This window comes from Mytilus edulis, chromosome 14 (assembly GCF_963676685.1).
Source record: "Mytilus edulis chromosome 14, xbMytEdul2.2, whole genome shotgun sequence".
In the NCBI taxonomy this organism is placed as follows: Eukaryota; Metazoa; Mollusca; class Bivalvia; order Mytilida; family Mytilidae; genus Mytilus; species Mytilus edulis.
Genome location: NC_092357.1, coordinates 31,195,114 through 31,218,420, shown reverse-complemented (window position 1 = coordinate 31,218,420; position 23,307 = coordinate 31,195,114). Strand labels below are relative to the sequence as shown.

Sequence of the window (23,307 nt, the reverse complement as noted above, 5' to 3'; positions counted from 1 at the left end):
GTTTTCTATGGTTACTCATGTAAGATATTTTGCTAAAAATATATTTAACATGTTGTATTTATTGCAATTAAATATGTCAACCACTATTGATAACACTATCAAACATTGTTGTGTTTGGGCAAGCTAAAGCACGATTCCAGGTAAGGAATTTCCTCGCTATGTTGAAGACTTATCGGCGGCCCTCGACTGTTTTCTGCTCTTTAGTCGAGTTGTTGTCTCTTTGACACATTAACCATTTACATGGCCAATTTTATACTTGTATTATAAAACTCTCAAACAAGTACAAATACTTATAAATCTTACAAAATAAACCATACTTACATGCAATATCGTTAATGTAATGCATTTGTGTTTTATCAATGAATACTCTGAATAGTGTGCCTGATATTCATATAATGAAGACTTAATCTTTCAATCAGTTTAAATGAAGTCTGGAGCTGGCATGTCAGTTTACTGTCTGTTATTATTTATGTATTATTTTCATTTTGTTTTTTTTCTTTGGTTACATCTTTTTGACATCAGACTCGGACTTCTCTTCAACTGAATTTTAATGTACGTATTGTTATGCGTTTACTTTTCTACATTGGCTAGAGGTGAAGGCAGAGAGTTTATATCTCATGCATATGTTTAACCCCGACGCATGTTTGCGCCTTTCCCAAGTCAGGAGTCTCTAGCCCTTGTTGGTCTTGTTGTATTTATAGTTTTAGTTTCTTGTGTACAATTTGTTGTTTAGTATGGCGTTCATATTTACTGAACTAGTATATATATTTTTTAAGAGGCCAGCTGAAGGATGCCTCCGGGTGCGGGAATTTCTCGCTGCATTTAAGACCTGTTGGTGACCTTCTTCTGTTGTCTGTTCTATGGTTGGGCTTTTGTCTCTTTGACATATCCCCATTTCTATTTTCAATTTCATCTTAAAAATTCAGGACAGTAATTTTTGTAATCCAAGTATCGCTATTTACTACTCGGTGAAACCTAGATCTTACCCGGTATTTCACACTGGGCAGTGCATTGTTCCTAAATTAAGAGTGTTTGCCGACCTTCCGTACATGTAGGTGCTATTAGTCTAACTTACATGTCTCTACATTCAGTATCTTCTTGACATGCACAATTTACCTGCTGTAAAGGGCTTCATTTCCCGGCTTCCGAGTATCTCTATCACTGCTTTATTTACCAATTCGACAATGTTCCTGTTACTGGATGATTCGTCTAGCTTAAATACCAATTAAGCAAAAATCATAAACATATTGTTTATTGTACAGATTATGAGTGCTGTCGTTGTTTATAATCTTAACAACATAATATATTGTCATCTGTTTTTGTTCATTGATTAATATACACCTCATCCGGGATATCGTTGTACCATATTTAGACAATCACAATCTTGCAACTAGACGAATATTCATAAACGATAATGTTAGGCCACACATATCATGTTTTGTTTCAGATTCTATACGTCAGGAGGCAATTGACACTATTCATAGGCCACCCATGTCAACGGATATGAATCCCAGTGAGCATGTATGGGATAATATTGGTAAAAAAATCAATAGGGTTCAAGCTTTTCTGAATGTACAGGATTTACGAGCAGCTTTAATTAAAGAATGACAAAGAATTCCTTTTAGCACATTACGACGCTTAGTTGACAAGGGGTAAATAAATCGCTGATAAATTCTGGATGATGTGTATTGCATACACTTGTCGTTTCATTGTCAAAAATACTATATAATACCTCGTTGTTATCGTTTCAGTGTAGCAAGTTTGAAGAATATTTTCGTGTCAATCAGGATAGAGGTTAGAAATGTCAAGATAGTTACGTATAAACACTATGTTTACCTAATGTCTTTCATAAATGGTTAAATGTGACCTACAACACATTATAGAAGCAAATGTATGTAAAATGTCAACATCAGAATTTAAATTTCCAACTAGGCAACTTGTGCTACGCTGATCATTAGATTTAAAAAATGATAAGATATCTTCGAATACCATTAAACGCAGATAAAAAGTTGTTCATGGTATGTTTGATTGTAAAAATTATTAAATGTCCTTTGCTGGTTTGCAAAATAATCATACAATTTAAATACTTGTTTGTTTGATTATTTATAAAACTTTAATGTAATGATATTTACCTTATATATAAAGTTTCCTGCTTGGCAACCCGTGTCCTGAAAGAACACAATGTATGTTCATTCACCGACTACAAACATGGTTGTTTAAACACTCAAAAGACCAAATTGAAACAAGTTTTTATACAGATCGTTCCTTACCTATGATGTATGCACATAAGGTTAGAATCAAATCGCTTTTTTTTTTGCTAAGCCAATGTTTTTATTTAGATATGTTTAATCTCAACCTTCCATTGTGTAGATACACACCTTGAGATCAAACATAAACACAGTACAACACTTATCCAATTCCCTCCGCATATTTAGGTATAAAGAACCTGGCATGACAACCAGCAGTTATTTTCTTTTTGATACACTTTGACGTCTTAATTATTTGGTTGAACGTTAGGAAATATCTAAATCAAAGATGACACTCATATATTCAATTCCTAACCAAATTTTTTGTAATTTTTTTTTCTCGATTATAACATTACTTCTAATAACTTTCACTTCTAACGGATGAGACATTGATTGCAACATGGAACATGAACTTCCTTTCATTTCCTAATGTATTTGGTTTGCTTGGGGTGTGTCCCAAGTATCCGAGCAATGCTTATAAATTGTGATAATGACTACTTTTTAGCTTATATATCTTTTCTGTGAGTGGTTTACTGATAACATGATGGCATCAATGAAACCAAGTGATTTTTCTTGACGGTTATTATTAAACAAAATTTGTAAGAGGTGAAACTATACAAAGAAAATTATTCAGAAAAGAAATATAAAAATCGTAATGTGAATAAACATGATAAAGAGTTAGATGTGTCATGTCTAATATATGATCTTCTCTAAATGCAATACAATAAACTTGTAACTAAACATGTAAAGCTAGACCAGATAAAGAGTGTTTGATCACTGAGTTCATTATAATAATATAAATGAAGTAGTCCTTTCGCATAACTCTTTTTCTAACAATTCTGCGTATTCTTAAAAAATAACAATCAAGACTAACACATTTTGAAACTAAGAAGTGAAGTGGGGAATGTTTCAAAGCGACAACAACCAGACCATAGAGTAGACAACAGCCAAAGGCCACCAATTGGTCTTCATTGTAGTGAAAAACTCTCGCTCCCGTCCCTTAACAAATGTGTATACTAGTTCAGTTATAATGGACGTCATATTATACTCCAAATTATACACAAGAAACTAAAAAGCATATAGACTAACAAAGGCCAGAGGCTCCTGACTTGGGACAAGCCATATTAAGAACATGTATGAAAAGTTTAAAATCACGAAAATATTGAACTCCGAGGAAAGTTCAAAACTGAAAATCAAAATCTCAAACAAATCAAACGAATACACAATAGTTAAAGTTCTGACTTAGTACAGCTACAGAGAAATATGTTGGGTTAAAACTAGTTTTATTTCTACCTAAACCTACCTGAAACCGACCCTTATTGTCAATTTCTAAATGTAAGTGAGCCTCATGATAATAAAAAAAACAAGTTGGCAAGAGAGGGATCACAATTGGTTTCATTGGAATGCCGACAGTCTGTTGAAAAACACTTCCTCGAAACGTACTAAAATCATATTAGTAATGTCAGTTTTATGTGTGAATCAGAGTGATACTTTACAAAGAAGAATTTATCCCTCCCTAAGACATTATCTACATTGGCCATTATTTTTTCATAAAACAATGTAATACCAACTATTTCAATTTGTCTTTATTATGGAGTGTGGAATACTTGTGTAATGTGTAAAAAAGTGCAAACGAACTAAAGAGCTTTGTGAACTTTTTGGTTTGGTATAAATGTCGATCGCGCGTCAACCATTTCAACATTCTCGATATATTTGAGTTTTAAATCAAGCGGTTTTGTTTTTGATGGCGTCCGTAAAATTTACGAAGGTATGAATTCAACTTCACTATTTGGAACTCTTGGTTTAATAGCTTCCTTGTGAGCAGCAACCCTCTATCAAGAAAGTCATGATAGGAAATGCAAGCACGGGATTATCGTACCAATTGGGAGATATATACCCCGTATGCAGGTACTGCTGGAATGTTGTTACTTAAAAATGGAAGTTTACAATTGGAAATCTGAAATCATCTCTTTTGTCGTAAAGTTTTGTTTTCAACCAACCCTCATTGTCAATTTCTAGATGTAAGTCAAGATATGAGGCCGACTTAACTGTATCTGTATTATCCTTTATCTCTTATTCGATGGGATAGATGCGTTCAACATAGTCACCAAATTTTGAATAATTTAGTGAAAGAACGTCATCTATATAGCAGAAAGTAGATTTAAAGGATATTGTTAACTTCTTATCTTTCTTCCTAAGAAGTTCCTGTATGAAATCAGCTTCTTAATAATAAAGAAATAAGTCGGCAAGAAGAAGGGCACAATTTCTTCCTATTGGAAAGCCGACAGTCTGTTGATAAACATGTCTTCCGAACATAACAAATATGTTTTTTAGAATCAGAGTGATCCTATACAAAATGCATAAAACTTGGGATGCAATTGAAACGGAAAATAACGAGAACTGAACTTTTTTGAAAATGAATGTTATTATAAAAATTGTAAAGTACACTTTAAATCAGATTATGTAATATAGTGATGTATTATTATCTATACTTACCGTATATAAGTTTTTTAAATGATGATTCAAAAAAACTTTATATAGAGTTTCATTCTGGATGTATTCAAGCACTAGACGAACACAATCTATTCTGCTATACACCAATGAATTCCTGAGTAATTCCGTTAAAGAACTCCTGGGATCTTTAAATTCTTTCTATAAAAAAATCTTTCGTTAGAAAATGCAATCAGATACATGCACAAAAAGCTACGCACAACCTAATGGTAATGTGATAGACACCAATTATCGCGTTTGGCATTATGTTTAGCCACACTTTTTGCAATTTGAGGTTTTTCGCAGGTAAAATAAGTTAGATGATAACCAGTTACTTTTGCATGTAAAGGATTGACAATTGAAACTAAGAAGACAGAAGAATGCACACCCCACTAAGCTCATCCAACTCACTGTCCTGTAACTGTTACGGTTTAGGTTCTGTAATCACATAGAGATGCATCTCTCAAGATTGCAAGTTGGACTAGGTAAGCACAATACAACACTATGATTACTTGATTTTGTCCCTTTTTTAATCTCTTTAATAAATGTGAAAGAAATAGACAGAGCAGATCTGTGTTCATACTGTTGTTTTTATCAACGCAGACTAATTATATCTATGCCATTAAATGAAAAGAAATCATTGTGTGTATCGCTTTTCCGCCTTCCACAATAAATTAATTATTATGACGCTGTGTTATATAGGTACTATGCCTAGACGCTTTTTTCATCTAATCTTATGACTATTCAGTTTAAGTTATTTTTCGAGAAAAACGAAATTAAAGACGTCCGGATATTCTTTCCATCATCAGACATACGTTCAAGTCATACAAGAATTCCAGTTTTTACCTTGCAAATAATGTTCACGGGAACAGGACAATAATTTTCGCGTTGATAGAGACTCTCTGTATTGTATAGAAGTGATTGCCATGCAGAAAAACCTTGAAATTGATAGTAAATAGAAAAAACACTTTATTTATAGTATACGTATGTTCAAAGTATATAGAAATGCGAAAACAATGGAATTGAACAGAAAAAACTTTTGGAAAAATGGATATTGCTCAAAAATCTCCAAGTACAAATGTACCTCTGAATTTTGTTGCTTTTTCTGAAATTCTCCAGACATAAGATAGTTTACATAAAAACTCTCTCTACAACCGTTTACATACTTTCAATCAAGCTCTAAATGCCCGCAATGTCGCGGATGTGTTAAACATGTTTTTAATTAACAAGAGGACGGGAGAATAGACTAACCGAACCATGTCCATTTAAAAGAAGATGTGGCTAGATTTCCCATGAAATAACTCTCAACAAGAGACAAAATGACACTGAAATTAGCAACTATATTCATCGTTTGGCCTTCAGCAAAAAGCAATGCCCATACAGCATAGTCAGCTATAAACGGCAGCGAACAAGATGTATATGTGATACCTTTTTTCATTTTCATTTATTATGACTGGATTGAGTTGTCTCATGGGTACTTAATCAACATCATCTTTTTTTTCACTAGTTTTTTCACATGAGTTTCGACGAATGAAATCTCAAGTAAAAAGTCAGTGTAATTGTTTTATCATTAAACAACCTCAACTGAATTCTACATATCGAGTAGGATATATTGAGAGAAAAAGCAAATCGGATTATTCGACGAAAAAGGATTAAATAACCAGATTTCCACGTTAGTCTAAAACCATACATACACACGTAAAGAATGAGTTAAAAAAATTACCACGTTAGTCTAAAAACATACATAAACACGTAAAGACTGAGTTAAAAAAAAAACTATCCAAAAACTGGCGTTATCGGAAACTTAGCAGCTCCAGTCTTTGTTTGCTTTATTGAAAACGAATACCTCTAAAATATTTAACACATCTCTGTTTTCTAACTTAAATACTTCTTTCTCTGCAATGTCAGGTCTGTCCCATAAATTCACATAATGTAGTAATTTCTTTGTTAGTTTCACGTCAAATTTCGGGTCTGAAACAATAAATCATACGCAAGGTTCAAGTATGTATAAAAAATTAAACAAAAACACAACTCAAACCGTTATGTATCATCAAATCCATTTTTTTTAATGGTAAAAACAAAAGAAAATACCAAGTTCCGAGCGAAATTTAAAAGTGAACGTCCCTCAAAAAATGTCAAAGGCAGTAATGTCAAACACATTAAACGAATAGATTCCAACTGTCATATTATTGACTTTGATACATGTATTTTTTTGAAAAAGGAAAATGATGAATAAAACCTGTCTTGTTTTACATGTAGCTGACTTTACCTCTAACTTGTATGTCATTCGCTTTTAAAAACACAGCACCAAAGAAAACATGAGTTGAAATATTGAGCAATATCAAGTAAAAGATACGAAAAATCTGTATGCATACACCAAGAAGTCAAATGAAATGAAAAGGTAAAACGTACATGATATGCCAGGGCAACAGCTGATATTATGGTATCCACCTTCGAACCATTTTTTTTTAATTGATCAAAAGCATGTATCCATGAGACAGTTGGAAGAAAGCATCTTTCATAGTTGTGAATACATGTAATTTGAAACTTATTTTAAAAACATACCTGGTAGTTTTGATTCCTGCAAGTAATGTTTTCTTCTGTGATCTAAGATTATAGGTTTGAATTTTTATTTTCACCTAAATCATGAGTAAACATATTTGTCAAACATCTACTTTTTTTTCTATTAATACAATTGATTATTGTTCCAATGTTTATAAATAAAGACAGCTGTAGTATACAGCTGTTCGACAATCGTAATAGATTGAGAGAAAACAAATCCGAGCAACTAACTAAAACCGAGAAAAAGACATCAAAACAAAATGTATAATAAATTGTTATTTGCCAATGAATGAGAAAAATTAGTATATCAAGGCTAATAATTTAGTGAAAATAAAGAAAGGATGTTAACAGAACTGTATGCTTGTGTAAGTAATTGCATAACATTTGCTTCAAGAACTGCATTGATATCATAAATGGTTCCCACAACATTTGCAATATTGAACACTAAAAACTATTGTGTTCTTTGAATGTAATTTGTTTTTAATGTCTTATTATGTCTTTAATTTTGCCAATACATTAATTTGAAGCAGTTTCATACAGACTTCGCATTGCGATAAGACGTGTCACGGTACTTTTCTATCCCAAATTCATGTATTTGGTTTTGATGTTATATTTGTTATTCTCGTGGGATTTTGTCTGATGCTTGGTCCGTTTCTGTGTGTGATACATTTTAGTGTTGTGTCGTTGTTCTCCTCTTATATTTAATGCGTTTCCCTCGGTTTTAGTTTGTTACCCCGATTTTGTTTTTTGTCCATGGATTTATGAGTTTTGAACAGCGGTATACTACTGTTGCCTTTATTTCGCATATCATTTACGCACAATATATCATTTGTAGATATAAATAATATTTACTAATTGATTATCGTGATAACAGACTTACTTTACTGAATAAATCAAACCAAACATAGACCGATACAAATATCCAGTCAATGCACACAGCTTATATCAATATTCTGTCTTGAGTAAGGAAACTGGTAAGTAGGAGGTTTAGTTGTTTAATGGTTATCTTCTTTAAATATTATAATTGTTATGCCCTCTGATTTGCCATAGGGCAATAGTTGCATCGCTGGGAGAATAACATTTCTATTCCAGTCATGAATAGTTTTGAATAATTGTATAAATATACGTGGTACCAAACATCTGGTGTTTTCCATATGTTCAATGCAGAGTCGACTTATTCAAGAGTTTGTTATAAAAAAAAGTATACTAGATGAATAACAAACCTTCACAAAATGACTGGAATATTATATCTTGAATAGTTCTTTCCAATGGGTAAGTGGTATCATTTACCGAGTGCACAAAAATCTGAAAAAAGAATAATTTTTAAACATTAAACAGTTTTTAAACAAATGTGCACAAGATGGTTCCCTAGTTGTCCACAGCTGCCTATAATTTCATTGCAGTTGATTTGCAATTTTCCTAATTTCTAAGTTAATAATAAACAGTCATGGCAATTAAAATAATTTGATTAATTTCTTAAGTCACTTCGGAGATGGAGCATAAATGTCTGGAATATATTTCTATTTATACTGCCAGAATATTTAATTTTAGAATTGCTAAAATTTTAAAACTTAATATTTTAATGAATTTAATGACAAACAGAAAGCCTTAAATTATTTCTGTTTTTGATCGGTTGTTTTACGTGTCTGGTCAATTTAAAGACGCCTTTTTTGTTTGGAATATCTTTCAAAAATGAAAACACCGCTGTTAAATGGGTCGGCTGAATGTACATTATCTTTATTGGTAACGCTTTGAGCCGAATATTTAAAAGCCATGAATATATTAAGCCAAACAAAGAAACGACATATCGTAGAGCGGGTTATTTTCACGTTTTGTTTAGTTTCGCTAATTTTGGCCGATAAATGAAAATTTCGAAAATTAATTCCGCGAAAATTAATTCATACTAAGGTAATTTTCCAATAGTTTAAGCTAAAGTCGTTAGGTCACTAACGTTCTAAGTTAATTTTAACAACATGAACAAAAAGTGCATTGCACATACACAGGGATACGTACATATTTCAGTTATTTAGTATGAATACGCTCGCTTGTATGATTGTATTATGGTGGTATAGGGACCACGTCTTTTGGATGCGCTAACTGAATGTGTATGAACTGGAGTTCGTTATCGTGACGAAATGTTCGCTCCAAACGGCAAACAATTCATGTCAAGGCATGGACAATGATATAAGTTTAAACAGGACACTGATAGGTGCTATATCTCGTGTATCAAAACACTGCACATGATAGAATAAAATGGTCATATGTATATATGGCCAGCGTGATTTCAAGATCAATAACCCATTGAACATTTATGTTATGAACTTGAAAAACGTGTACACAGAGATCATCAGCCAACAGAGTTATTCAAGCAGCTTTTAACCGCCTTATTGAAGGGAGGAATAACACCCAATAAGCATATAGTCAATGTTTTATTGAATAAAAGCGTCGCTGATTTACTGCTGTTATCTACGCAAAGGGAGGGGGGTCATCTGCGATACTAACTCTCAGGTTTTGACAGTCCGTGCAATAAGGACAATTATAAGTTATCTGTTATGGTATTTACGATTTTGAGATATTTGTACGTTGTTATGTTTTTGTTTTATAAAATACAAAGCTAAAACAAACTTGTAGTAACATGATATAATTATATTCGATGACATACGGATATCGTGTTTGTTTGTGGCTAGCATATAAGAATTCAAAAAAAAACAGTAGCTAAAACAGTATTCAAACTCAAAGTAGGTAAACTTAACATAAGAGCAGACTCATGCTAGTACGAATCCGGTTATGATTCTAATTATGTAGGTCAAATGTTGGAGAAGTGCGTGGGAGATGGGCGGGATTAATATTGTAGCGAACAGATACATGTATGACACATTTTACGTTCTGAACTACAATAACACATCGTCTTGTTTGGTATCACACACTATTAAACATTGACCTCGGGTTTTATTATAACAGTTGATGATTCTTTAACATGCTATCAAGAGTATGTGAGACAATGACTTTATCTGAAATAAAAAAAGGTAATTGTAAAATATGTGAATGTTAACATCTAATGCATACATATTTTCGATGTATCTCCAATTCATTATGCAGTTTAGTTACTAGTTCCTCACAAACGTTTGAATCAGTGGTCCTACGAATACTGTTTGCTGCTGCAACCATTTCAGATTTAAATGTATCAGAGAACATGATCTTGCCGTCACTGTCAATATACAAAAAGGAATAGCTATAGTATGCATATATCAGTGAGAATCGTAGAACATCTTCATTCGTTTAATTTATACACTGCATTTATTAATCAGCAAAGACCCAAAGACATCAAATCAAAATCTGATACAAAAATCTAATAATACTTTAAGATATTTGGATGATATATTTGGCCTTTAATAATGACGACTTCAGTATGTATACTAAAGAAATGTATCCTATTGAACTTACGTTCAATACAGCTAATACTAACACTGACCATTGCCTTTTCCTCGATCTTGATATCTATTTCTTTAGTGGAAAGCTTAATACAAAGATGTATGATAAAAGATATGATTTGTCATTTCTATTATTAATTATTCATTTTCAGATGATGACGTTTCCTTGTCACCATATTACGGTGTTTATATGTCTCAACTTGTTCGAGTTGATCGTGTATGTAAGAATGTATAAGATTTTAACGAGAGAAATTTACATATTACTGAAAAATTATTACACCAGGATTTTCGATATCACAAACTAGTCAAATCATTGACTAAATTTTATCATCGGTACAAGGACATCATTCGTAAATATAACTCAACATGCAGACTTTTTATACGTTCAGGTATTTCACATCTATTCGATTATGATAATATTCTTTACAAAGCACAAACATACCAGTATTTACCTCAGAAGCTAACTAAACCTTAAAGGTGGTACCTAACACTATAGGGAGGTAACTCTGTAAAATCAGCAAAACGTGTGCCTTGCGTACTATTGTTTATCTGTTTCTTATTTAGACATTAGTTTTCAGTTTATTTTTTAGTTTGACTGGCCCTTTGGTATCTAACGTCTCTCGTTTAAAATAATTCTTAAAAGATTTGGCAAAGAAATTAAATAGAAGTAGTTAAACAAAGTTATTTTTGCAAAAGTTTTAAGTTGTATTTTATTAGTTACACAGTGTGCAATTGTCCTAATAAAAATTCATATCGGGTGAGGCGAAGCCAAACACGATATGAATTTATTAGGTCAATGGTATAAGGGAGATAATTATAATTAACGTAATAAATAGGGAAGATCATTCCAATCGACGTAATACAAAAATGTACTGTAATTTATTAGGACAATATCAGCCAATCAAATTGCAAGAAATTACAGTATAAATGAGGTTATCGGTCTGTGTTAGACCATGTATTCAAAGACGTGACAGTTAGAACATGACGTTAAACGTTTATCAGCTGAACCGTCCACCGTTTTAGTCAGTCAATATATCCATTAAAACAGTCGCTTTTTAATCTTTTTTTTTAATAATGTAAGATTATCCTTAATATTATCATTACTGTTGTTTATTTTTTTTCTTATTTTCACTTGTCTAATGTCTATTCTTATTTTTGGCAATTAAGGTTATGATCTTACGAGTTGCACTTTAATGACAACGTCAGAAATTTATAGATATATTTGTATAAGTCTTTTCTTTGAGGGGAACTGTTAGACTTTCCAATCCACTCCATGCGTTTCAAACATTTTCAAATACTAAACATCTAGACTTATAGTTAGTACAGTTTCAATTTGTTTGCCGACATAAACACGGCGAATCGAAGATTTAAACATCATTAATAGCACAATGATGTTGATTAAACATTTCTCTATTTCAGGCCCTTTTGTTTTCTAAATGATTAATAATTTATATTACCAATTATTGATAAGTTGTAACTCGACAGCTTCAAGCAGAAAGTTTTTGAAAGCAGAGAAAACTCTTCATCTTATAATCAGTATGACTTTATCAGATGACAATGCCAATAATTAAAAGAACGGGCTAAAAAAGGCTAACACAGAATTAGATAATTTAAACATAGTCACAGACCCGCCATATCGCGGGTGTGTTCTAGTACTATATGATTTTTTAATAGAATTGTGCCTTTCCTGACGTGAAATACTATTTGGCAACGTGATTAATCGGGATAAAAAGTAAACTCACAAAAATACTGAACTCAGAGGAAAATCTAATCGGAAAGTCCATAATCAGATGGCAAAATCAAATGACAGAACACATAAAAAACGATTGGACAAGAACTGTCATATTCCTGACTTGGTACAGGCATTTTCAAATGTAGAAAATGGTGGATTAAACCTGTAGTCCGGCGGCTACAAGCATATTTCAGACGAATTGTGAACATCCTGCTACAAGCATGAAATTTGGCATAGACCTTCCTCAATTATTACTATTTTATTTCAGATAGGGAGGCATTTGAAAAAAATGTCTCACTTCCGGTAAAATCCAAAATGGCGGAAATCATACTTAAATCAGCCCTACATCGAAGGCGATGTATGTGAAAAGGTGTTATTAACATTCTACTAACATAATATTTGGTACCAACCTTTGTTATATACTACTTTTGGATATATGATATAGATAAGATGTCTTCAAAAAACCCTACTTCCGGTAAAATGCAACGTAGCGGATATAGTACTAGAATAAGATTATTTTTAGGGAGGGTAATTGAAATGTGTTTTAATGTATTGCTACTATCATTACATTGTGCAGCAACCTTTCTTTTGTGCTTCTCATGGATACAATGTACAAGACATATCTCTTTAAAAACCTTAATTCTGGAATATCTAAAATGGCGGACATCATAGAAATATCAATTATCTATTTTAATATTCAACTTTTTTCAAAATGTAAAGAAAATGTTTTTTGATGTTGTTTTTTTTTTTTGCTTGTCATTAAACTATTGGCTTCTAGTTATCATCAAAACCATTAATTTTATTCTGTTGTAAATTTTTAAATAACACTTCCGGTAAAAAAAACACCAATATGTTGTAAATTTCAAAAATGAGTCCTCAATCCATATCTTTGATTTAGAGTTTTAGATAGATCGGTTAAAACAAAATAAAATTACTGAAGTACTAAAACATTTTTCAAAGTACTACTATTTGGCAAAAAATACATGTTTATTCACAGTCACCACCACATGCAAACAAAGCAGTGCACGGGAGACCCGATTTTCCACATTAACAACGACCGCGACATCCTCTGTATCTGTATGAATATATTTTCGATACCAATTCTGGCTTTAATATAACGGTTTGAGAGAGTGCCGTCAATTTATTGACGAGGCGTAAGATCAGATTTGACGCTCTTTACGCTTGATGCGTGCACTACAGTGTCGTCTAGCTGATTCGACGCGATCAGTGTCTTTACAAAGAATGAGTTTTAGTATTGTGGTGTTTTGCTTAGTGGAATGTCAAAACACTTAGAGTGATTCTTTACTTGCTTTTCCACAATATTTGTTGAGGGGTATTCTTCGAACTTATTGGCAGTTATGTTTCTCTTAGGACGTGCTTTTTGAGAAATTCGTCTGATTCAATAGCGGAAATCAGCCCTTATAACACTTTGTACATATATATCAACTTCTAGCTTGTTCGTCTTGCAATTGTCTGGAGGTCTTGTAGTTCCAGTTGGGCAAGCATATTGGAGACACATCCTTCCTTTCGTGACTTGTAATCTATGGTGATAAATTATATTTTTGCAATCTTGTGGGCAGTATTTCAAGTTTCTTCTTTGAAAGCCTAGTGTTGAATTTGCTTTCTTTGCCACTTTTAATAAGTTGTTGGGCCATTTGAGGTCTTCCGAAATTTGAAGGCCTAGGTACGGGTTATGCTTGACTTGTTGTAGTATGTGTCCATTTAAACTGATTTTATGGCTTGGCGTCTGATGCTTAGGATGTAGCTTTTTTTGGCATTGAACCGCACTCCCCAGTACATCTACAATGCACAAGCTTCTGAAATGATGAGGCCTTAGAAAGAGTTATTTAAAAGTGATCCTCTTTGTCCCTTCGCCATCCATTAGCGCCTCAACTGGGTAGCATAAGAGCCAATTCCAAGCTCGATCTCCTAAACACCTGCCTTAGTATATTGCACGTTTTACATGCTGGAAAAGACTAGACCAGGTTGAGGGAATACCCTCAATTAGTCTTCCCTTTTGCGCAAATAGTTATTTTCTTGATTCGTTAACCATGTTAACCCCATCTGAAAAGTTTGTGTGATCTTACAGTTAAACCTCGGTGATTTAGGCTGATCAATCATCTTTTTTGATGTTAAAGTCACATCTTCAAATGCCATCAATGTCTCCTACGCAGTCTTTTTTTCCTTTTCAAGAAATCAGAGAACCATATCACAACTGGTAAAGACATGCATCACAATAACAGTGTGTAATCACTCATTGCCAGGTGCTATCATTTGATAGGTCATTGATATATATTTATCCAAAGCTTTTTGCCCTCCCAAACACAATGCATCGTTCGTCTACCCCTGTCACGAAATAGCGAAACAGTAACGACAGCATCATCAGTAACGACTATTCGAATTATGACTCGTGCAAGTTCGTGTTTCATTGCATCAGACACATGCACCATGATTCTATTAATGTCAGCCTCTTAATGTGAACATGGTGATAAACTTGAAATGCATCTCGAGGTAGATAAAATAGAATATCCTGATCATTTGTTATAAGAAGCAAGTGCTACATTTAGGGGAAAGAGAATACACAGACGAATCAAGATTCAAAACAAGATGACGACAATAAGAAAGAACTTTTAAGTTTTCATTCGCAACAGCTTGCTCAATAGATTTTGAGGAAAAGGTAGTTGTAGCAACAATTGCTCAGGATGTTCTGTGTTATCCACCACATGATGATGTTTCAAGCTTAGCATCATGTTCACATGAAGAGGCTGACACTTGAATCAAGATGCATGTGTCTGATGCAGTAAAACACATACTCAACTAAGTCATCAATCGAACAGTCGATACTGATGTTGCTGTCATTGCTGTTTCGCTCTTCAGTGACATAGGGGCAGGCAAACTTTGGCTTGCATTTGGAAGTGGGAAAAGCTTCAGATATATATCTATCCATGACCATTCAAATACACTAGGCATTGAGAGATTACACGTTTGCTGGAAAAGGAACTGCGTTGGTGACATGGATGGTGTTTAAAGATGTGACTCTATCATTTAGAATGATGATTGATCAGCCAACATCACCAGCTATGGATTTAACAATGTCATTGATAGAACGATACGTGGTTTTGTTGTAAGATCGAACAAACTTATCAGATGGGGTTAACGAGGCAAGAAAAAATGTGTTTTTGGAAGAGGAAATACTTATTGAGGCTATTCCCACGACTCGGTCTAGTCTTTTTCAGCAAGTAAAACGTGCAATATACCATGGCGGGTGCGAATGAGTAACAAGATTGGTTTGGTTCATACGCTAACTAGTCCATTGCTTATGAATGGCGAAGGGAAAAATATGATCCATGGGAACCCTTTTGGAAAACTCTTTGTGAGGCCTCTTCATCTTATCAGGAGCTTGTACATTATAGATGTAAGAAACAATACCACGATCTTTGTAAATTTGGAATATAATCTCTCCGATTGTGAATAAACATGTATTTGCGGCCATAAATAAGTCATTCTAAAGATGTTCAAGAACTTTAGTGATTTTATTTTGTTTTAATCTATCTATTCAAAAACTCTACATCATGGTATGGATTGAGGACTCATCTTTGAAATTTACGCCATATTGGTTTTTTTTACCGGAAGTGTTAACTTTGTATTTAAACATATAAAGCTGAATAGAATGAGTGGTTTTGAGGATGACTTAAAGCCAAAAGTTTAATGACCAGCAAAAAAAAAACACCTTTTATTTACATTTTGAAAAAAGTTGAATATTAAAATGAAAAATTATCAATATTTCTATGTCCGCCATATTTGATATCACCGGAAGTAAGGGTTTTAAAGACAGACGTATCCATGAGAAGCACCAAAGAAAGGTTCCTGCACAATATAATCATAGTAGCAATACTTTAAAACACATTTCAATTACCCTCCCTAAAATAAGCTTATTTTAGTACAATGTCAGCCATGTTGGATTTTACCGGAAGTAGGGTTTTTGAAGACATTTAATCTATATCATATATCCAAAATTAGTACATAACAAAGGTTTGTACCAAATATTATGATAGTAACATGTTAATAACACCTTTTCACATACTAGCCTTCGATATTGGGCTAATATAAGTATGATGTCCGCCATTTTGGATTTTACCGGAATTGAGACATTTTTTTTCAAATGCCTCCCTATCTGAAATAAAAGATAAATAGTTGAGGAAGGTCTATGCCAAATTTCATGCTTGTAGCAGGATGTGCACAATTTTTCACAAAGCCGCCGTACTACTGGCTTTATAGCGCTAAACCTTTCACTTTGTTGACAGTCTCATCAAATTCCGTTATATTTATAATGATGCGTGATCAACTAAACAGACTTAATAAATAAAATAGTCAAAATATAGGTACAGCAGTCATCATCTTGATCATCGTGTAACAATTTTAAAAGGAACATTTAACAGAACACAACAACATCTATCTACAAACACATTCTTTGATTGGCGTGTCTGATGTGAGAAAATTTAATACGTCACATATTTTTTGTCGTTCAATGTTTATACGTCTAACAATTTGAAAATTTCACATGGGCAATGTTTGCATACAGGGTTAAAAAAATCAAAAGTATGTAAGAATTAATTTCAGAAATATACCGAAATTTAGAATAGTCAAAAAGTTATATAGAATTTATAAGAATCCACAAATAGTTCATTCAACTACGCGATTGAATAATTTTAACGTTTTTGATTCAACATATTTTCTAATTCATATAATATATCATAATGACATATAATAAAAGAATATCACACTTACGGGATCTTTTAAATAAAAATAACTAAAGACACATTTTACGACGAATTTCAATCATGAGCCTGAAAACAATTACATCAACCATAACATGTATTTGCTCACGCAATATTTTGCTTTATATTTGCTAACTGTAATGGCAAATTTATAAAAAAAAAAAAAACATCTAGGCATTTAGTCATCATTTAAGATTAGGGAATATTTTCCCGACCATTGATCACGTTACCAAACAATGATCATGTTTGAGAAGCGGCTGTATTATATTGCATCTGTAAATACATACTGTATTTATACACGGGACTTTTCTACCTTGAAATGTGAATTTTTCGTTAAACTTTGTCATATTGCGTATAGTAGGTAAAGATAAATTTGTAACAGATTTTAACCGTTTCGTTAAAAGCAAAGGCATCAATACAGATGTGTTAATACAACATATTGCTTGATTATCTGTATGACATTTTTTCTAAACTCTTTATGAAAGAATTTTAACAACTTCTATAAATATACAGCCAAAAATGCAGCTTGCACAATAATGAATGATAAAATCACTAACTCATTTGTACATGTTGTCTTCATGCTCATTCTGTATCCCTTACTGATGAAATCAGCCGAACCTCCAGATCCATCTATTACTAAAACAGGAATATTCCTCTTCAAATGATTCATAGCAACTTCAAACGATTCTTGTTTGCCTCCAACAATAATCAATATCAAAGGAATCTCCAAGTGATCTAGTTTTGAAAAGGTATAAAATTTATGATATAAATGAACAAACTTGTATTATTCTTGTTTCATTCTAATTTGTATTGTTATAACTGTTCTTATATGGACTTTGTGAACATACATGCATGTATTGTCTCGTGATTTCTTTTTTGTACATTGAATATGTTAAATCAATACCATGTTACTGCTGATGTTCATACGAATTTATTCAGTAACTTTCAAATCCACACATTACCAAGAAAAACACTTAAACTAACTTGCAACATCAAATCATAGAACGTCACATCCAGTTGCATACGAATAAGGGTTGAAAAAACATACCATACATTCCATGTCCGTAAAAAAATACATAATGAACAACTATTTGGTATGCCTATAGTACATGACTATAAAACAACTTTTGTAAAATATTTTTACAATTTTGCACAATTTTTTTGTCAAGATTTAACAAGAGGGGGAGATCGATGGTGTTATTACACCTATACTGTGTACGAAAACCTTGTCATACAACATTTCAAAAGAAGAAAAAAACATGACCACACTGACAGTCAAACACCAAACTTCGTAGATCATTAAATCAATTCAAATATTCAACAGAAGAAAAGTTAAACATCGGTATACAGATCAAGACTAAGCTGTAATTGACATCCTGAATAAAACACGTAAAGGTAATGTGTAGTTGAGGAAAGTCTCAATTATTTATGTCATAAACGAGGGGAAAAAGACTACAACACTGATATTAAAAAATATATGTGTCAATCAAATCATAGAGGATCAGTAGGGCGTTTGTAATACTTTTATTTTCGAAAGATCACATTATGTTCAAAAGGTAACAGTTAAGATTAAAGTCGAAAAAAATTAAATGTTTGACAAACAAAACTGCCAACTAATGATTCGTTTTTTAAACTTAAAACAGTAAATGCAAGTAATTACCTTATGATTTTCATAGAAAATGAAAGTCCATAGTTTTTATTTTTTGTTTAATTCAAAACTGTATACGAAGAATGATATATTGAATTTTTCTGGCTAGTACAAAGATTGCTAAGAAATTTCTGAAATTATAGCATAGATATTGATATAGTTTACCACAAATTAAATGTTTCTATTTAAAACAAACAATTCTGTATATCTATTAAATTCAAGACGTCCAATGTATCACACTTTTACAAAACTTAAAATAGAAAGTGCATTGTTAGGTGTTTGATATGTGATCAAGAGAGTAAAACACGTTATTGTACGATGGCGCTAAATGAACGTTTTCTCTTATAATAAATAAATAAAAACAATATTGAATTACCTCGGATGCAATTTGCAATGTTTTCAGTTCCTGATGGAACACTTTGTGGCTGTTTCTTGTTTCGACCCTTCAATAAAGATTAATCAACATAAACTTTATTAGAAATACTTGTTACTTGTCAAAATAAATAACTGTAGACAAAACATCTATCGTGAAGTCGTGTTGAATGTTTCTATCATCATCGTCTTAAGTAGCAATATGTTAGTAGTACTGTCTTTAATAGAACGATAAAAACACGATTATTTTATCTAAACATTATTAACTACTGTTGGATTACAATAAAAAAAGAGGCGACAAATATTAAAGGAACCTTCAAATTCTTAAGTTAAAAATAAAAAGCAAACACCATCCAACTATATGTCAATTATTTTTAAATTGACTATGTTGTCTTTTTTTGTAACTTTTTTTATACAGAAAAAAAGTATCTCTGAAATAAATTAGATTTTTAAATTTTTGCACCAATATCTCATAAAGTATTTCCTTTCAAAAATTGATTTTCCTCAGGATGACTGAATTGCTGTTTTCCAAAGTATCTGTTTTAACTACACTACTGATCATATAAAAAATGCTTCGAAGTTATGTTTTCTTACCACAGGAAATAGAGGGTCGTCTAATAACTTATATAGTCTTTTTTAGACAAGGTTATATATTAGTTCCAAGCATTGTTCCTTTTTTAAACATGCCAATCATGACATTTGCTTGTCAAATAACATTGTGTTTTACCGAATTAGACTATTTACCGGATTCGTTATAACATAAGCAACAGGACGGGTGTCACATGCGGAGCATGATCTGCTTATCCTTCAAGAGCACCTGAGACCAACCCTATGTTTCGGTGTGGTTCCTGTTGCTTGTTTTTTTTAGTTTTCTATGTTGTGTCATATGTTCTGTTGTTTGTCTGTTTGTCTCCTTTCATTTTTAGCCAGGCAGGCGTTGTGTGTTTATTTTCGATTGATGAGTCTGACTGTCCCTCTGGTATCTTTCGTCCCTCTTTTAAATATATTTCATAAAAAGGTACCGACCAATGTACATGTATACATCTTAAGAAAATCACTAAACAAACAAGTTGTCAAATAATACAAGTCTAATTTGCATTGTGCCTGCGGTTTTTTTTTTACATTTATCTCTGAGATTAAACAAAAACATCAATACTACCGTAGGATTATATTTCCAATTACCTTTTTTATATTAGTAAAGTAAGAATCTTCGTCAAAAATATGGAATTTGCATTTATCAATAGATTGGAAGACGTCGTTAATCATCATACCAATGCCTCGTTTTCCATTATTAGTTATCATCCAAATACCTTACATGGAAAACACAATTATAAAATATGTTAAATGAGTAAGAAAATTGATACTAAACATAATTATATCATAAGTCATACCACCAATAATAGATATGATAAAGTTAAATAATAATAATAATAATAATAATAATAATAATAATAATAATAATAATAATAATAATAATGATAATAATAACAATAATAATAATAATAATAAAAATAATAATAATAATAATAATAATAATAATAATAATAATAATAATAATAATAATAATAATAATAATAATAATAATAATAATAATAATAATAATAATAATAATAATAATAATAATAATAATAATAATAATTAACAACCAATTCTTCACAGAACAATTGAAGGTCTTTCCACCTCGATAATAAGAATGAAATTTAAAAAACGATGTTAGAAAATGTCACTCCTTGTTAATGTAATTTGGTACCTCAAACTGATATAAAAAGTAAGATTAATAGGTATATGCAGAAGATTTCATTGTTTCATAATGAACAAGAAAGAATTTTTAGCAAAGGTCAACATCTAGAACGTCATATTGACCTTTGACCTTGACCTCAAATTCAAGGTCATAGGTGTCAGAGATCTCAAATCAAAAGACCCCAGGTCAATCACTTGTATAGGTGTGAGAAATACCGATTTCAAATACAAAAGGGGAGAAAACTCTTATGAGGGTTGACCAAAACACTTCGACTTAAACGGGTTGAAGTTGTGCCTTATTGTAAACAGTTATTTGGCAAACACATCATGTAACAGTTTCTTTTGAATAACGATAACAAGCAAAATTTAAAATTTAGAATATGACCTTGACCTTCGACCTTGACCTCAATTTCAAGGTCATAGGTCAGTGAACTCAAAACGGAAGACCGGAGGTCAATCATTTGTATGGTTGTAGAGAAATACTGGTTTGAAATACATAAGGGGAGAAATCTCATAAAAGGGTTAACCAAAACACTTTGACTGAAATAGGTTGAAGTTGCGCCTTATTGTAAACAGTTTTTGGCAAACACATCATATCATTTACTGCCACAGTTTCTGTGGAATAACGATGACAAACAAAGTTCAAAATTTAGAACATGAACTTGACCTTTGACCTTGACCTCAATTTCCTTCAAATGGACCAAGGACTGCATATCAAAAGACTGTAGGCCTCTATGACTTATAACGTATGAATTTATCCAACAAATCGCCTATCTTAAATTTTCAAAGGGGAATAACTCACATAAGATGTCTTCCAATCACTTAAGTCAAAATAAACCAAATCATTCTCAAGAGTAGACAAACAATTTGGTGAAAACAGTTTGCTAAAATCTTTTACGGTTTTAGAGATATAGTGATAACAATAAAAAGGGGATGCGGGGAGATAACTCCTATAAGAATAAGTGTTTGGTCACACAGGGTGAGTTTTGAAACCGCCATTACTGTACAACATCATTGACCAAAAAATCCATTCGATATGTTGTAAGACAAAAAGAAGCATCTCAGACGGCAGAAAAAAAAGAAAAAAAAAAATAAAAAAAAATGGAAAAACAAAAGGTCTTTCCACAAAAAAGTGGAAAGACCTAATTAAAATGGCAACTGTTCTTGAACAATTGAGAGGTCTTTCCTTTTTCAATGTAAAATATATGTTCCAATAGACGTAGAATGTATTGAAAAGTTCTTCAACACATAAAACTATAAAAATATGAAAAAAAATCTACAGATTCGCTTTTTAGGAGATTACTTTTGACCTTGTGACATTTGTGAAGATCATCAATCCACAATGTCATTGCAAATGACCCCATGGATCTAACATTTTGTTTAAGAGTTAAAACCTTATTTTATCTTTTCGGAACCGTTAACGAGGGTTATGCTTCTAAAAATATGTCAAGTCTCTTCGGTCAAAATGTAAAAAAAAGTAGTGCCTCAATCACTTAGACGTTATCACTGTTTACTATTTCTGTAAGATTAACCCTGTTGGAGATATCGACCAGGAAGTTGAAAGGTCAAAGGTCCTAGCTGCTCACAAGGAAGCTATTAAACCAAGAGTTCCAAATGGTGAAGTTGAAATCATCCCTTCGTAAATTTTACAGACGCCATCACGAGTTGGTTGACCGTTTTGGAATAACCGTATCACAAATGATATCGGATATGTTCCTTACGTCGTAACTACAATCACCTCCCCTTTCCTGAATGTGACCTACCGAATTAGACTATTTACCGGATTTGTTATCACATAAGCAACACGACGGATGCCGCATGTGGAGCAGGATCTGCTTACCCTTCCGGAGCACCTGAGATCACCCCTAGTTTTTGGTGGGGTTCGTGTTGTTTATTCTTTAGTTTTCTATGTTGTGTCATGTGTACTATTGTTTTTCTGTTTGTCTTTTCAATTTTTAGCCATGGCGTTGTCAGTTTGTTTTAGATTGATGAGTTTGACTGTCACTTTGGTATCTTTCGTCCCTCTTTTACACATTTGACCTTGAGGTATTGTTCAAAGTCACATGAATTGATGATGAATGGTGATTATCATAGGTGTCTACAACTTACGGTTTCTGAGTTTTGGTGGCCAACCGACACCGGTTAATTTTCATAGGGCATAACCCTACCAATGGTTCGTTGAATCTTTTCAAACCATTGAGGACGGCCATGGACATAACAGATTGTGGACATTTATCAAATACATTGCATGTCTTTGGTTATTCTGCTTTTTACAATTGATGAAGAATGATAACACTGATCGCTAAAG

The 23,307-nt window shown here is 32.4% G+C and overlaps 1 protein-coding gene across 1 annotated transcript in view; it reads right to left on the bottom strand.

Annotated features, from left to right (window-relative positions):
• Positions 1-23,307, bottom strand: part of LOC139502917 (transient receptor potential cation channel subfamily M member-like 2) — a 69,052-nt gene that overhangs the window by 32,442 nt on the left and 13,303 nt on the right. The window contains exons 7-16 of the mRNA XM_071292584.1: positions 20,442-20,569; positions 19,264-19,330; positions 17,797-17,974; positions 10,365-10,506; positions 8,522-8,603; positions 7,302-7,343; positions 6,583-6,707; positions 4,743-4,898; positions 2,133-2,168; positions 1,117-1,213 (exon numbers count right to left, since the gene is read on the bottom strand). Of these exons, the coding sequence (XP_071148685.1) occupies positions 1,117-1,213; positions 2,133-2,168; positions 4,743-4,898; positions 6,583-6,707; positions 7,302-7,343; positions 8,522-8,603; positions 10,365-10,506; positions 17,797-17,974; positions 19,264-19,330; positions 20,442-20,569 (1,053 nt within the window). The remainder of the gene's footprint in view (positions 1-1,116; positions 1,214-2,132; positions 2,169-4,742; positions 4,899-6,582; positions 6,708-7,301; positions 7,344-8,521; positions 8,604-10,364; positions 10,507-17,796; positions 17,975-19,263; positions 19,331-20,441; positions 20,570-23,307) is intronic.